Consider the following 17,476-nt stretch of genomic DNA (forward strand, 5'->3'; position numbering starts at 1 on the left):
CATTGGTAAGTGGAAGTGAGGTTTTTTGCCTTTCTTGTTCAGAAGGATTTCCCAGGTGAAGAATTTTCTTCTCTTCAAGTATTATGTCATTTTACAAGGATTCTCTAAAGGCAATCTAGTTGTGATTTTCCGTAAAAGCCGGCATTGACATCCGGACCACAACAAAGCTTTAAAATGTTGCTTTCTCATATTTGTCAAATTAGCACCTTGGAAGCAGAGCACCAATGCAGGAATGCATTCTGAAAATAGGCTAGGCTTTTTATATGTTATAGGTAACAGTCTGAAGTTTAGAATGTGCCATGTCACTTTTTTTTTTTTTTTACAGGATCTACTCAGGCTTTCACCAGGAAGGAAATCTGGGGCAGTAAGAGGGTTCTTTTCCTTACGCCTCAAGTCATGGTAAATGATCTTTCTAGAGGAGCTTGCCCAGCTGCTGAAATAAAGTGTCTAGTTATCGATGAAGCTCATAAAGCCCTTGGAAATTATGCTTATTGCCAGGTAATCTTGTTTAAAAGTATTTTATAGTGTAAAATATTGTTGTAGAGCATTTTGGGGAATAATTTTTAATGATGGAAGTTAATGATGGCATTATTATTATGAAAAGCTTTATACCTATTATCTCAACAGAAATAGAAGGTGATAGAAATACCTTCCTTCATCCATTGAAATCAGTGTCTCTGCTGGTTTCTTTTTTTTTTTTTTAATCTTTAACAAGACCATTAGTGTCAGATGTAGATGATGAGAAGCTCCTTGATCCAAAGTAGGCTATGGATGGAGACTTGAGACTAAGAGAGTAGTCAAAAGATTGGTATAGTGGATACGCATTGTTATTCCCTGTCAGGTAAAACAGTAACTGAGTTATTGTTTTGAAAAATGAATGATATAATGTATGTAACATACCTACACTGCCTTCCAGTTAAGTACTATGGGAATATAAAGTACAGAAGTGAGGAGGTGGGATATGGCTGGAGAGGCACTTAACATCAGGTCATGAAGGCATTTGTATTCTATGCTAAGCAGTTTGAATGCCCTCTGTAGGTCTTAGGGGATGTGGATGGTAGAGACTCAATGAAAAGAGTTTAGCTGGGGTGATACTTAGGCCTTAGGAAGCATCACTACTAACAAAGCTAGCAGAGGTGATGAAATTTTCAATTGAGCTATTTCAGATCCTAAAAGATGATGCTGTGAAAGTGCTGCACTCAATATGCCAGCAAATTTAGAAAACTCAGCAGTAGCCGCAAGACTGGAAAAGGTCAGTTTTCATTCCAGTCCCAAAGAAAGGCAATGCCAAAGAATGTTCAAACTACCACACAGTTGTACTCATCTCACACACTAGCAAAGTAATTTTCAAAATTCTCCAAGCTAGGCTTCAATAGTACATGAACCGAGAACTTCCAGATGTTCAAGCTGGATATAGAAAAGGCAGAGGAACCAGAGATCAAATTGCCAACATCTGTTGGATCATGGAAAAAGCAGGAGAGTTGCTTTTTTGACTGCCTCTTTTGTATCTGCCTCTGCTTTATTGACTATGCCAAAGCCTTTAGCTGTGTGGGTCACAGCAAACTGTGCAGAATTCTTCAAGAGATGGGAAATCAGACCTCCTTACCTGCCTCCTGAGAAATCTGTATGTGGGTCAAGAAGCAGCAGTTAGAACCAGACATGAAGCAACAGACTGGTTCCAAACTGGGAAAGGAGTACGTCAAGGCTGTATATTGTCACCCTGCTTATTTAACTTATATGCAGAGTACATCATGGTAAATGCTGGGCTGGATGAAGCACAAACTGGACTCAAGATTGCCAGGAGAAATATCAATAACCTCAGATATGCAAATGACATCACTATTATGGCAGAAAGCAAAGAGGAACTAAAGGGACTCTTGTTGAAAGTGAAAGAGGAAAGTGAGAAAGTTGGCTTAAAACTCAACATTCAAAAAACAAAAATCATAGCATCCAGTCCCATCACTTTATGGCAAATAGGTGGGGAAACAATGGAAATAGTGGCAGACTTTATTTTCTTAGGCTCTAAAATCACTGCAGATGGTGACTGCAGCCATGAAGTTAAAACATGCTTGCTCCTTGGAAGAAAAGCTATGACCAACCTAGACAGTATATTAAAAAACAGAGACATTCCTTTGCCAGCAAAAGTCTGTCTAGTCCAAGCTATGGTTTTTCCAGTAGTCATGTATGGATGTGAGAGTTGGACCATAAAGAATTCTGAGCACCAAAGAATTGATTCTTTTAAACTGTGGTGTTGGCAAAGACTCTTGAGAGTCCCTTGGACTGCAAGAAGATCAAACCAGTCAATCATAAAGAAAATCAGTCCTGGGTGTTCATTGGAAGGAATGATGCTGAAGGTGATGTTCCAATATTTTGGTCGCCTGATGCAAAGAACTGTCTCCTTGAAAAGACCCTGATGCTGGGAAAGATTGAAGGTGGGAGGAGAAAGGGATGACTGAGGATGAGGTGGTTGGATGGCATCACCGACTCAATGGACTTGAGTTTGAGCAGGCTCTGGAAGTTGGTGTTCGATAGGGGAGCCTGGCATGCTGCAATCCATGGTGTTGCAAAGAGTTGGACACAACTGAGCGACTGAACTGGGGTGATACTTCAGATTTAAAAGAGATTAGAGGAGAGCAGAGAACATCTGAGGTACTGTGGAAGGTGTGAGTTCAGTTTTAGATTGTTGAATTTGAGGTGTGTTTGAGGAATCTAGGAGTAGATATTCAGTAGGGAGTGGGTGACAGAGAAGTACAGATCTCAATGGAAAGTTCTGAGGTAGAGATACAGATTTGGAAACCATCAACATATAGGTGGTAGGTAGTTAAAACAGTAGTAGCTGGTGATACTAGGGACAGGGAGTAGAGTCAGCATAGAGAGAAAGTTTATTTTATTTAGTGCAAAGAGATGAATTTTACTGCCAGTTTGTGATTTTGTAAAGCAGTTTTGGGGGGGACTTTGAGTATTATATCTCTGTATTTTCCTCTTGAAAATTGTCATCTTAAAGTTGATGTCAGCCAGGAAATGGATATTTTTTCCATTCATGTCTTTCCAAGTTAAATTAATACCCAATGTGTTAAAAGTTTCTGCTTGGAGAGGGGAATTTATAAAATTTTATTCTAACTGTATGGAGTTTATTTTGTACATTTAGCTTATATTTATGCTCAGTCTCTCAGTTGTGTCCAACTCTTTGCAACCCCATGGACTGTTGCCCATCTGGTTCCTCTGTCCATGGGATTCTCCAGGCAAGAATACTGGAGTGGGTTGCCATTTCCTCCTCCAGGGGACCTTCATGACCCAGAGATCAAACCCAAGTCTCCTGCATGTCCTGCATTTGCAGGCAGATTCTTTACCACTGAGCCACCTGGGTAGCCAAAGCTTATATATAGCAACTTAAAAAAAAAAAATTTACTTATTCTGGTCACACTGCTGGTTTGCAGGATCTCAGTTCCCTGACCAGTGATTGAACTTGGGCCATGGCGGTGAACGCCTGGAATCCTAGCCATTAGGATTCCATTGGGAATCATTAGGCAATCAGAACTCCCTTTAGCAAATTTATTTTCAAAAAATGTCTTGGTATTAGGTGAGTTTTTTTTTCTTAGCTACAAGGCCTAGGCTTTTATTGAGTACAGTGAGACATGACTGACTTCTTTACTATCTAAATAGCACTGCAAGTTCTTTTAAGATTTTTTTTTTTTTTTGATGTGGACCATTTTTAAACTCTTTATTGAATTTGTTACAGTATTTCTTATGTTTTATGTTTTTTCAGTATTGAATGTTTTACAGTATTGTTTCTATGTTTTTTGTTTTACGTTTTTTGGTTTCTTTGGCTGAGAGACATGTGGAATCTTAGCTCCCTGACCAGGGAGTGAACCTGCGCCCCCCGCCTTGGAAGGCAAAGTCTTAACTCCTGGACTTGCAGGGAAGTCCCAAGCAATGAGAGTTTATACTGCGTTGAATATTCCAGATAGCTTCCAACAGGCACACAGCTTGTTGAAGAAGGTAGCTTCCTGGATTACAAACCCAAAACCACTTCTACAAAATGTTTGAGAATCCCTCCTGGAAAGAAAATAATATATCTGGGATTTTATCTTTTATCAGTTGTTAATTAGGACAGTTGTTCTTAAGTCTCCTCCATTAAGTTGGTTTTTTTTTTTTTGGCCCTTGGCAGCAAAAGTGCAGAGCCTTAGCCACTGGACCACCAGGAAATTCCCTATAATGTTTTATCTTTGATATCTATTCTGTATCATGTTATTAAAAACTCTATAAATGGTATTTTTTGAGTGTTAATCAATATTCAGTTTGCATTTCATTGATTTCATCATCGATGTGGGTAAAAATTAGAGCAGTGTTAAGATAACCTGGTTTTAGCACTATTTACAATAGTAAGACATGGAAGCAACCCAGATGTGCGTGGACAGATGCTTGGGTTAAGAAATTTGTCATGTATATATGCCAAGTGTGTGCTACACACACACATGTACATACATACATTCGTACATACATACACACACTTGGTGTCTCACCTGGTAAAGAATCCTTCTGCAGTGCAGGAGGCTCGGGTTTGATCCCTTGGTCAGAAAGATCCCCTGGAGAAGGAAATGGCAACCCACGCCTGGAGAATCCCATGGACAGAGGAGTCTGGTGGGCTATAGCCCGTGGGGTTGCAAGAGTTGAAAGCAACTTAGTGACCAAACCACGCGCACACACACACACACAGTGGAATATTACTGAGCCATAAAAAGAGGGAAATACTTTTGGCACTCAGTGAAATAAGTCAGAGACAAATACTATACGATATTAGTTACAGAAACAGACTTACAGACATAGAAAACAAACTTAGTTACCAAAGGGGAGAAGGGAAGGGGGAGAGACAAATTAAGGGTAGTATGGAACTAACAGATACAAACTACTATATGTAAAATAGATAAGCAGCAAGGTTTTACTGCAGAGCATAGGGAATATGCCCATTATCTTATAATAATTTATAATGAAATATGCAAAAATACCAACTCACTATGCTCTATACCTGAAACAGTATTGTAAACTGTACTTCAATTAAAAAATAATAATCCGTTTTTAGTTTCCTCCAGCTGATGTGAAACTATGGATACTAAAAGCTGTTCTGCAACTCAGTTTACTTAGGGTCCTTTGATTCTGTATTAGGGCATATGGGAATCTGGCAGATTATACCAGAAGTGGGTGTTGAATTCTAAATGCAAAGCCTAGAATGATGCTTTGGTGCCACTGAGGAACTGTTTTAGGATTTAAAAGAGGATTTAGATTTTAAGAATTATCCCAAATTAACATTATTCTTTCATGAATAAACTTAATTTAAAAATTGTGAGCCTTCCACCTGAAATTTAATTTCTTTAAAATTTCTCCTAAACAAAACTTTTTTTCATTTCAAGTCTAATTTCATGTTGGTATTTTTTTCTATTTTTATGTTATGATTTATCTTAATCTGGCAGGTGTACATATGGATATAGCTGTAAGACTAGACTATGACCTGAGCAAGGGAAAATAGACTTGATCTTTTTCTACCATTTGCTCTTGAATTATCCCTCTGCATATTTTGATTTGCCTCGGTATAGGCCTTGATGTTGTAGCTTTATATGCAAAAATACACTGAATAGTTTAAAAAAAACCCTAAAGTGTTTCTCATTGGTACGAAGTATAAATCTAAGTCATTTGCTCTTCAGACAACATAACTAATGATGGTTCTTTCTGCTAGTCCATCAGTACTCTAAATAAGGAACAATGATAACGAACCATATATAATAGCTTGTTGAATTATTTTTACTTATGTGTTGGATAGGTGAAATTAAATAATTGTTTTTTTCTTTTTCTTTTTTTTTTAAGGTTGTAAGAGAACTAGTCAAATATACGAATCACTTTAGAATCTTGGCTCTTAGTGCCACACCAGGTAGTGATATAAAAGTAAGTAAAATTTATTACCATTTAAGAAAATAAGAACTTTTGTATGCTACCAAATCAGTTTCCCATTCTAGTATTTAACATCAGGCGTACAACATTTCTTATAAGATGCCTTCCTTTTCTATGATTGCAGGAAATTGTCTACGTTAGTAGTTTTCAGACTTCAGCATGTCAAAGAATCACTTGACACTGTTAAATTGTTAGTGTTTTCAGTTCTTTTTCAATTTCATCTTGAAATGACTTTAGACTTCCAGAAAATATGCAAAAATTAAAGTCTCTGTATATCCTTCACTCAGCTTCCCCTAATGTTAGCATTTTACATAATTGTAGTCAAATGATCAAAACCAGGAAATTAACACTGGTACAATACTAGTGACTGATCTGCAGGCCTTATTTGAATGTTGCCAGTTTTCCCACCAGTGTCCTTTTCTGCTCATGGGTCCAGTCCATAATCCCACGCTGCCTTTAGTTATCTTGACCCCTCAGTTCCTTCCCAGCTGTGCCGGTTCCTCCTCCTTTTCTTGTCTTCTGTGACCCTGAGACTTCTGAAGAGTGGGTGTCAGTCGTTTTGTAGAATATCCCTGAATTTGCAGTTGGCTGATGTTTTCTTAGCGCTTCCCTGTTGGCTCCGTGCTGACTGGAGTGAAACTGTATGCGTTTTTGACAAGAATACCCCCAAAGTGATGCTCTACCTTTCTTGGAGCATCGCATCAGAGAATACATGATAATTTGTCTTTTTACTGGTGCTGTTAATCTTGACTTGGTTAAGATGATGCCTCTCTGGTTTTTACATTGTAAAACTCCTGTTTTTCCCTTTGTAATTAAGTTTGTTGTAGGGGAGATACTTTAGCACCCAGTGATGGTTCTTGCTTGCAACAATCATTTCTGTGCTGTTTGCCTAATTATTATTTCCTTTTTTTTTTTTTTTTTACATTTCTTTTACATTTTTAAATTTTGAATTCTTCTGTAGTGAAGAGCTGTCTTCTTATTTATTTTTATTTCAGTTCTCTACATCAATAGGGACTAATGGAGATACATATACACACACACACACACATATATATATATATAATGAACTACAGTCCAGTACCATCACTAATAATCTTTTGTTCACATTGTTTTAGATTTGGCTACTGGGAGTTCCTTGAAGATGGCTCCTGTGCCTTTAAAAAGCACTCTTTTGCTTGTTTGTTTGTTTTGAATACTTCCTAACCTACTGGAATCACAAGATATTTTACGCTCATTTAGTATTTTTCCTGTTCCTTCTGTGGAATGAACCATTTCTCCAGGGAGCTCGGGTGTCCTTTATCGGAGGGTGGTGAAAATGCAGATTTTGAGCTGTGTCCCATGCCACTCTAATTTAGTAGTTCTGAATGGTCTTTTGTGTTGGGTTTTGGATAACTTCAAAGATAGCTTTCAGTTCTGCCAAGCTGTAAGACTTCTTTTCTTTTGTCCACACCTCGATTACTTTTAGAAATTTCTGTTCTTTTGTTTCCTGCCAGCCTTGTTTAAACATGCTTGATGGTTTTTAGTCATCTTTTAAGTCTCCTCTTAAATATCACCTCTTCAGAAAAACTCACTCTTAAGCTATCAAAAGTCAACTCTTCTTATCTTGTGATTTTCTTCTTAATATCTATCACAGTCTGTTATTATTTTGCTTATTCACTGCTGTCTTTTTTAGCTCCTGCTGAATTAGTAGCTACATGAAAGTAGGGATTATGTATGTCTTGATATCTCTCACCAGTTCAATATCTAGCATGTGGGAGTTACTCAAATATTTGTTCAGTGATTAAAAGCACTAAAGTATTACTCAATTTTATAAAATGTCATACATTTATCCTAGATATTGAATGTTTGTGGACCTTAAGTAACTATACTCTACTACTATATTAGGCATTATTGTAGGTGTTGGGAATACAAAAGATGTGATTCTTGCCCTAGAGTACTTTTTGTCTGAAAGCCTGAGGTTTTTCTAGTTTAAAAAAAAAAAAAGAGTTCTTAATTTCTAGATACTTTCAGGATTCTCTCTCCCTCCTACCATCTATCTATCCATCCACCTCTCCCTTCCATTCTTTTCATTATGCTCAGGAGTACCATGGTCTAATGGTACAGCAATTATACCAACAGATTTTTTGTTTTTTCTCATATTCTGTATTTTTACAACTAAGTTCCTTGATAAGCTTTGGTTGAATGAAATTTAGCTTTAGAAATGTATTGACATATATATATATATATATATATATAGATTTAAATGGAAAATATTTCACTCATGTATTTAAAAGATTTTTACTGGCCACACCACACAGCTTGTGGGATCTTAGTTCCCCGAGACTTAACCACTGGGTTGCCAGAGACTTCCCCCCACTCATTTATTACTAACTAGTTTAGTGTAGGACCTGTTCCCTCAGTTTCTTAGCAAGCCAGTTAGTAAAGTATTCCTGAGATACAGTTGTATGCTTTAATACTAAAGGGACTTCTCTGTTTTCCCCATTAAAAATCAGTGAAAAAAAAGTATTTGCTAAGGAATCAGGAAGTCTGGGTTTTAGTTCTGGCTCTAAAACTGACTGATATATTTTGAGGATTTGGTTTGCTAATCTCAAATTTCTCTTTTGTCTGAGTCTTTATTGATAGGAAAACACAAAACTATATTGAGGAGCTTGCTGGACATTTACTAATATTCTTATATCTTGGATGCTTGGCTTGAAGGGCAACATCCAAGAAAGATGTTATAAAGGCCTTTTTCCTCTGTTGCTCCACTTCTGATGTGCTGTACTTTATAGTTTTAAAAATATTTGAAGATAAAAGTTTCTAAATTTTTTCAAAAATGTACTGCTATCTTATTTTTGTTAGTGACAAACTAAAACATTTAACAAGTAATATAATATATAATTGTACTTAATTGATTTTCTGTAGGCTGTGCAGCAGGTTATTACTAATCTGCTCATTGGGCAAATAGAGCTTCGTTCTGAGGACTCTCCAGATATTTTGCCATACTCTCACGAAAGACGAGTTGAAAAGCTTGTTGTTCCTCTTGGTGAAGAACTTGCAGCTATCCAAAAGGCGTATGTACAGGTAAGCCATTTTTATCATAATTCAGGGTTTGTTTTTTAATTACTTATTCATTTATTTCGGCTGTGCTGGGTGTTCCTGTCTGCTTGGGCTTTTCTCTGGTTGCAGCGAGCGGGGGCTACTCTTTAGTCTGGTGCACAGGCTTCTCGTTGTGGTGGCTTCTTGCTGCAGAGCCCGGCTCTCGGGTGCACAGGCTTCAGTAGTTGTGGCTTCTGGGCTCTAGAGCACACACTCAGCAGTTGTGGCACATGGGCCTTAGTGGCTCCACGGCTTGTGAGACTTCCCGGACCAGGGATGGAATCTGTGTCCCCTGTACTGGCAGGTGGATTCTTCACCACTGAGTCAGCAGGGAAGCCCCAGGGTTTTCATAAATGAACTGATAATGTAATTATTTTTGTTAATACAATCTGCCTGTGAAAGTATATAGTCATTTTATATAATTAATATGTTGAAAAATTCTTTGAAATTAAGATTTTTAGTATGAGCACCATGTTCTATTTGTGCTGGCAGACTATGAGTTAAAGAGGAAATACGTAATGATGGACCATTTCTAAAGCCAATAATAGGCTTATAGTTTATATTTCTTAAATAAACCTTTTAACAGAAGTATAACCCTCCCCCACCAAATATATGGACAGCAGAGGTACATGAAATGTAAGTGTGCAGCTCAGTCAATTTTCACATAGTGAACACACTCGAAACACGTATCCAGATTCAATTAGAAGTTTCTTTGTAAGGAAATATGTTTCAGTCCCTGTATAGCAGTGTTTCTCAACTATCTTACCTGCTTGGTGGCATTTGGCAATGTCTTGACACATTTTTGGTTGTTCTACTAACTGGGGGGAGTGGGGTGTAGACTTGCTACTGGCATCCAGTGTACAGAGGCCAGGAACGCTACTTAATATCCCGCAGTGGACAGGAAACCCCCCCAATAACAAAGAACTATCTGGTTCAAGTGTCAGTACTGTAGCTGTAAGAGAAACTGCTTAGACAGTTATCACTTTCAATGGGAGAAATTTCGGATAACAATTAGTTTTCTAAGGTTCATGATTTACCATCATGCTAGGAGAATACCTTGTTTCCCTATCCTTATTGCTATGGATTAAAGATGGCTACAAATTTCTTTCCATTGAGGGGCAGGGTACATTTCTCTTTCCTTAGAATCTAGGCCTGCCCTCTGCTGACTCTGACCAATAAAGCATGATGGACCCTGAGCCATGGTGAGCCTCAAAAGAAAGGAGAAGCCAATAGATAGCTAGAAGTGAGGATGCAGACATGTGGTCCCAGTTGACATGTTTCAGCTAGCCCCCAGCCATCTGAGGCTGCAGACATCAGGAGCAGAGACAAGCTATCACTGCAGTGCCCTGACAGATTTCTTTTTGATTTTGAATATTTTGTTTTGCAATAATTTTAGGCTTTTAGGAAATTTGCAAAAATAGTATGGAGAGTTCCAGTGGGGAGATACTTTGAGACTATGCAAATATATCTTGTTTCTCAAAATATTTTGTTCACTAACTTTAAAATATACTGATGGTTCTTGCCTACAACAGTTTCTTCTGTATTTGCCTAATCATTGCTTCTTGTTTCCCTCATTTTTTTTTTTTTTGCATTTGTTAATTTGAATGCCTGTATAATGAAGGGCTGTTTCTTCTCCCCTGTTTATTTTTTCAGTTCTTTATATTAATGTGGATAATTTTTATACTAATGGATAATTATTTTCTCTTGTGGGTTAAGTGCTGTATTATCATTATTAATTTTATTGCTCAGATTGTTCCAGCTGTGGCCATTAGGAGATCCTTTAAGATGGCTCCTGTGCCCTTTAGACTTATGCTTTTTCTGCAAGGGGTCATCAGGGGAGGCCTGTTGTTGTTTAGTTGCTCAGTCTTGTCCGCCTCTTTGCAACCCTGTGGACTGTAACCCACCAAGCTCCTCTATTCATGGGATTCTCCAGGCAGGAATACTGGAGTGGGTTGCCATTTCCTCCCCCACAGGAGAGGCCTAATTCCTCACTTTCTGGCATTACAAGATGTTTTATAGTCATTTAGTAGTTGTTCTGTCCCAACTGTGGAATCAGCCATTTCTCCAAGGAATCCTTGTGCCTTTTATGGAAGAGCTGTGTTTAAAGACCAAGACATGGGAACTAGATACGCTCGTTGTTACTGTTGTCATCACTTCTAGGCCCTCTCTGTGACCTGCTTGAATTCTTTCCTGCAGAAAAACAATCAAGAACAAATAAAAGGATTGTTTTAATCTATAGCATTTTGAATTATTGTGTCATTCAAGAATAAGTAAACAATGTTTATCTATCATTTAACCTTTAATACATCTTAAAGAGAAATTTTATAAAAATATGGTTTGATTTTTGTTTCTAAATTACTTGTAACAAAATTCTAAGTGTTAATAATTTAAGATGTAGCAGAGTCTTTTCTGGTAATCATCTCATAAATACTAATACATTTGGTTATGATTCAATCACTCCGTTTTTAAGAATATAAAATTATAATTTGTACAATCACGTGTAATTTAACTTCATTGATTTTTTTAAGATTGCTTCTTTAGGCAACAGGTGTGATCAGCAAAGCTGGAAGAGAGGAGAGATTGAAATGTACTAAAATAGCTGTATTTTAGGAAAGAAAACATAGGTACAAATTTGAATGGTTAATTACATATTGCTATAGTCTGTCTTCATCTGGAGAGCCCGTTTTACCTTCACTGTGGAATCAAACTCAGGACCTTTTATCTGCTGTTTCCTCTGCCTAGACTGCTCTGTCTTTAGAACTTCTTGTGGTAGACCTACTTCTTATTCTGCTGTCAAGTGTTACCTCTTAAAAGAAGCCGTCTTTGGTGGCATGAACACGGGAAGGACTGTGGAAGCCTGGCTGCCCAGCTCTCCCCTGAGAGCGTCGCTGCTGCCACCCATGCAGCAGCAAGCTGTCACTGGCCCAGCCCAGGACACCACCTTTCTGCAGCTCAGTACCAGAGATGGCCCTGGCCCAGAGTGGTCCACCTGCAGCCAGGGGCCCTCGTGGGGAAGGGCTGCCCAGAAGAGGAAGGATACGGGGCCAGGTCAAAATCCAAGGAGCCGGCATCCTGGGGCCAGACACGGGTGAGGCGGGGATCCCGGCAGCATGGCTGCCGCTGCTCCCAGTGCTAAGTCGCTCGGTCATGTCCGACTCTTTGTGATGCCGTGGACTGTAGCCCACCAGGCCTCTCTGTCCAGGGGATTCTCCAGGAAAGAACACTGGAGTGGGGTGCTGTGCTCTCGCTGCTGCTCCCTTCCCTCCCACAAAAAAATAGAAGGAAACCATCTTTGTCCACCTTATATAAAAGCAACCCCCTTCCCCACATACAGCATTACTATGTTTTAGGTTCTTGAATACATTTGTCATAATCAAAATTCTCTACTTTCTGTATTTCTTTATTCCTTTCTTCCCTCTGTCGAATTTTAACTTTATGAAAGCAGAAATTCATTTGTCTCAGCCACAGTATCCCCAGCATCAAGAACAATGCTTTATACATAGTAAATGCCTAATGAATATTTTTGTAAGAATGAATCAGTGAATGAAATTAAAGGTATTCAAGGCGTTTTGACTTTGTCATCACTCTGCAGATATTTATCAGACTTGTTCTAGGCACTGATGATGCAACAGAAAACAAAAAAATCAAAGCTCTCCTTTCATTGTGCTTAGGTTAGGGAAAGGGGAGGAGAGTAAAGAAATAAACAGCTAAACACATATGTTCTTAAATTATAATTGAATCTAATAATTGATTCTGCTGACTCTCATATGGATATTATCTGGGGATAAATGTCAGATTTAAATTTTACTTTAAAATTTTATCATCTCTTCTGTGTTTACTTAAAGTTTACATTTTAAGACTAGTATATAATTTAATATATATAACTATTTTACTGTGTGAGGAAATGACTGTATTTGAAAAAGGATTTTAAAACAAAAACTAAATATCTTTGAAACTTGCAGATTTTGGAAGCATTTGCCAGTTCTTTGATTCAGAGGAATGTTTTGATGAGAAAAGATATTCCCAATCTAACAAAATACCAGATAATTCTTGCAAGAGATCAATTTAGGAAAAACCCATCTCCAAATATTGTGGTATGTATTTTAAAATAAATTTTGATGATAGACTAGGTTCTTACTCAAAGCAAGGATGAAATGTAAATAATGCTTGGTTTTTGGTGTATATTAGTTCATCAGGAATTCAGGTATGATTTATATAGTTTATAGTGAAGTGAAAGTCACTCAGGCCTGTCTGACTCTTTGCAACCTCTTGGACTATACAGTCCATGGAATTCTCCAGGCCAGAATAATGGTGAGGGTAGCTTTTCCCTTCTCCAGGAGATCTTCCCAACCCAGGAATCAAACCCAGGTCTCCCACATTGCAGGTGGATTCTTTACCAGCTGAGCCACAAGGGAAGCCCCAACTTTTATACAGTTTATGGAAGCACCAAAAAAATCTAGCAGGAATACAGTTTAATAATGTGAATTAAGACAAATTTACCTTATAACATTTTTTAAAGTTTATTTACTTATTTGGCTGTGTGAGGTCTTAGTTGTGGCACGTGGTATGCAGAGCATGTGGGCTCAGCAGTTATGGCCCTGGGCCTAGTTGCCCCACAACTTGTGAGATTCTAGCTCCCTGACCTGGGAGCAAACCCACTTCTTCTGCATTCCAAGGAGGACTCCAAACCACTGGACCACCAGGGAAGTCCCTATCTTGTAACTTTTAAAATTGATCTTTCGGTTCACTTCTGTTCTGCAAAGTCAAAGAAGGGTCATAAGAAGGTAGATCTTAACCTACTTTTAGACGTCTGGCATTTAGTTTTAATTCTCCTTACTGAAGTCAGAGTAAACATTGCAGTAAGCTTCGTATTTTCACTCTTCTCTGGGAAAAAAATTGATGGATAGGGAACAGATCCATCAAGTTAGGTCCAAAGTCAGAAGAGATGCTCACAAGCACAAAAAGGCACTGAGTCATTCTTGGAACTGAGAGAGAATGCATGTGCAAAAGATCAGGGCAACTGAATAAAGGTGTGAAGGAGACAGTGAGCAAATGGATTTGACTGAGGTGAAGGACTGAGGAAGTCAGATATGTTGTTTACTCTAGTTTGTGACTGCCTGGGAGTAGCTTTAAATGTTACACTAGAATTAAGGACTTTATTCTGTAGTATCGGGGGAACCACAAAGGAAGTCTTCTGTGAAATTGCAGTGTATTATTTTAAACTTTTAATAAAGCTTGATGCTTTATTAAATCAAGCATTAAAGCATTAAAATTCTTTTATTTTAATAAAGAATTGATGCTTTTGAACTGTGGTGTTGGAGAAGACTCTTGAGAGTCCCTTGGACTGCAAGAAGATCCAGCCAGTCCATTCTGAAGGAAATCAGTCCTGGGTGTTCTTTGGAAGGAATAATGCTAAAGCTGAAACTCCAGTACTTTGGCCACCTTATGCGAAGAGTTGACTCACTGGAAAAGACTGATGCTGGGAGGGATTGCGGGCAGGAGGAGAAGGGGACAACAGAGGATGAGATGGCTGGATGGCATCACTGACTCGGTGGACGTGAGTTTGAGTGAACTCTGGGAGTTGGTGATGGACAGGGAGGCCTGGAGTACTGGGCTTCATGGGGTTGCAAAGAGTCAGACACGACTGAGCAACTGAACTGAACTGAAAGTGTTTAAAGTTTATTCTAGGAGTTAAAGTTTCATTGAAATTTTAAATCATAAATCTAAACCTGTTGAACTTGATCCACTGATGATATTGTTTTATCCTTTTAGGTAATTAGGGTGCCATTTTAGAGTATTTATCACTATCCTAGAAACAAATTAGTGTACCTGGTATTAATTGCTAGTAAAAATGTAAGGTATTGAATAACACTCTTCATCTCTAATAAAGGAAAATGATTAAAATACATTCTCAGTGGTCATCTTTAAAGGTATCTTATCATATAGATGGGCTTCCCTGGTGGCTCGGAGGTTAAAGCGTCTGCCTCCAATGCGGGAGACCCGGGTTTGATCCCTGGGTCGGGAAGATCCCCTGGAGAAGGAAATGGCAGTCCACTCCAGTATTCTTGCCTGGAGAATCCCATGGACGGAGAAGCCTAGTAGGTTACAGTCCACGGGCTCACAAAGAGTCAGACACGACTGAGCGACTTCACCTTCACCTTATCATATAGATATAACCACCTTTGCTCCCCTAAAAGGAATATGTACTTCATTTTCCCTTGAGAGTAGTGGTTAAAAGCACAACAATACTGGGCCAGATTTCCTGGGTGCAAATAGTGGCTCTGTTACTTACCACCTGTATGAGCTTCTGTGTCTCTAAATGGGCATGACAGTACCTGCCTCCCAGGTATTAAGATCGCTACGTTTGTATAAGTAGTGTTCTTGTAACACTGTTCTGATGTTACTGTGGCATGTGTACTTGGTGTTAAATGTTAGTGTTAAAGAGTTTGACCCAATTGGTGTCCTGATGTCAGAAACCACTGGATAGGCCCATATCTGTTTTATTTTCCCTTGTGTCCCAAATGTCTGCCTTAGTGCTTAGCAAATAGTAGATGCTTATTAAATTGTTTTGAAAGACCAAATGAATCTATATACTGCTAATAATTTACCTGTAAAAAAAGCAGCATATGATAAATATTCACCCCTTCGTTTATTCTCTTTAAAATGTAAGTTTCCTATTGAATTAAATGAAGGGGCAGATTTTATATAGAATACACATTGATCACAGGACATTCAATAGAACCAATAAGTTCTGCAGAGTACATGTATCTTCATTTCTTTCTCTGGGTAAATTTGATACATGCTTTGTTTTTTTCTTAATTTTAGGGAATCCAACAAGGCATAATTGAGGGAGAGTTTGCTATTTGTATTAGTTTATATCATGGTTATGAATTATTGCAGCAAATGGGAATGAGATCATTATATTTTTTCCTCTGTGGAATTATGGATGGAACTAAAGGTAAATTATATGGAATTATTTAAAGAAGTGATGACATATATTATTTTGGTTAATGATATGTATATTGAACAGTTTGGATTACTTCAGGGGCTTTACTTGAAAAAGCAATGAAACAGTTATATAACAAACTTTTTCTTCTTGTTTTTTTCTTTTTCCTTTTATTTTGCTTAAACAATAGACATATATTTCTTACAGTTCTGGAGACTGGGATGTCCAAGATTAAGAAACATCCCAAACCATGTTTGAAATTTGCTATATTACTGGCAAAAAAGAAGCCATTCATCACTACAAATGTGAATGTGAAACTGGGAAAAGTTGCTGGTTTTCGTTTTTAAATTTGAAAAGCTTGCATTCATTGCTGAATTGTAATTTCTTTTAAATAAATAATGCATTTGATTACTTTGTTATTAAACTTAATGGGAAAATATTTTCTTAATTTCTGAAGGAATGACTCGGGTGAGAAATGAACTTAGCCGAAACGCGGACTTCATGAAACTTTATGATCATCTAGACAGCATGTTTGCACATACGCGTAGTACTTCAGCAAGTGGCATTTCTGCTATCCAGAAAGGTCTGTTTTTTCTTTAAAAATTTTATATTGTTTCTTCTTTATCAAGGTTAATTTTAAAATTAAGCTCCATTGATCCACATGTCTATTTATACCTACTTATATTTCTGAAACCATAGACCTGTTAAACATAAAAGATTTTATTATTCAACTTAGGATAATATATATTCAAGTAGTTCATGAACCTTAAACATACAATAGAAGTTAATAGGAGTTGTTACTGGTGGTGAAAATTTTCAGAACTACCAACTACTGATTATAGCTTAAATAAGTATGAGCTTTTGCCTTCTGCTTTGCTGCTTATTCCTATTTGGATTATTTCTCCGAATGAAATTTTCATAACAATTCAAAGTTTATTTTACAGTAAGGTTTGTGTGCTATCCAGATACCAGTTACTGTTTAAATAAATTTAAAAAAAAAAGAGTTTTAACAAATCCATTTTGAAAAGGGTAATTAAAATACATGAATGTAATGGAATATGAAAAAAACACAGATTTTTGTTTGTTGTTTTTTTTTCCCCCCCGCAGGAGGTAAAGATAAAAAGTTCTGCTATAGTCATCCCAAATTAAAGAAATTAGAAGAAGTTGTAGTTGAACACTTCAAGTCATGGAATGGTAGGTTGTATTTAATATCCTCAAGGCAAGGCAAAGTCATGAAAAAGCTAAAACTCTGATTTGTTAGTTTTTGCTAACATTTCTTATGGAGAAGATGAGCTTTTAATTATTCTGGGTTATGAATATAAAAATGGAACTCTGACAATCCTTCTGAAACACAATTCATATTACATTAATCATGTGTGTGCCAGGGACTCCACTGGCTCAGAGGTTAAAGCGTCTGTCTTCGATGCGGGAGACCTGGGTTCGGTCCCTGGGTCGGGAAGATCCCCTGGAAAAGGAAATGGCAATTTTGGCAGCATACGGGCCAGGGAG

The 17,476-nt window shown here is 37.7% G+C and overlaps 1 protein-coding gene across 1 annotated transcript in view; it reads left to right on the forward strand.

The window, feature by feature from the left end:
* FANCM (FA complementation group M) overlaps positions 1 to 17,476 on the forward strand; it is a 60,474-nt gene that overhangs the window by 809 nt on the left and 42,189 nt on the right. Inside the window, exons 2-8 of the mRNA XM_052659939.1 lie at positions 326 to 498; positions 5,860 to 5,937; positions 8,848 to 9,006; positions 12,984 to 13,115; positions 15,847 to 15,979; positions 16,425 to 16,550; positions 17,075 to 17,161. Coding sequence (XP_052515899.1) covers positions 326 to 498; positions 5,860 to 5,937; positions 8,848 to 9,006; positions 12,984 to 13,115; positions 15,847 to 15,979; positions 16,425 to 16,550; positions 17,075 to 17,161 — 888 coding nt within the window. The remainder of the gene's footprint in view (positions 1 to 325; positions 499 to 5,859; positions 5,938 to 8,847; positions 9,007 to 12,983; positions 13,116 to 15,846; positions 15,980 to 16,424; positions 16,551 to 17,074; positions 17,162 to 17,476) is intronic.

The sequence above is a fragment of the Budorcas taxicolor genome, chromosome 21 (assembly GCF_023091745.1).
Source record: "Budorcas taxicolor isolate Tak-1 chromosome 21, Takin1.1, whole genome shotgun sequence".
In the NCBI taxonomy this organism is placed as follows: domain Eukaryota; kingdom Metazoa; phylum Chordata; class Mammalia; order Artiodactyla; family Bovidae; genus Budorcas; species Budorcas taxicolor.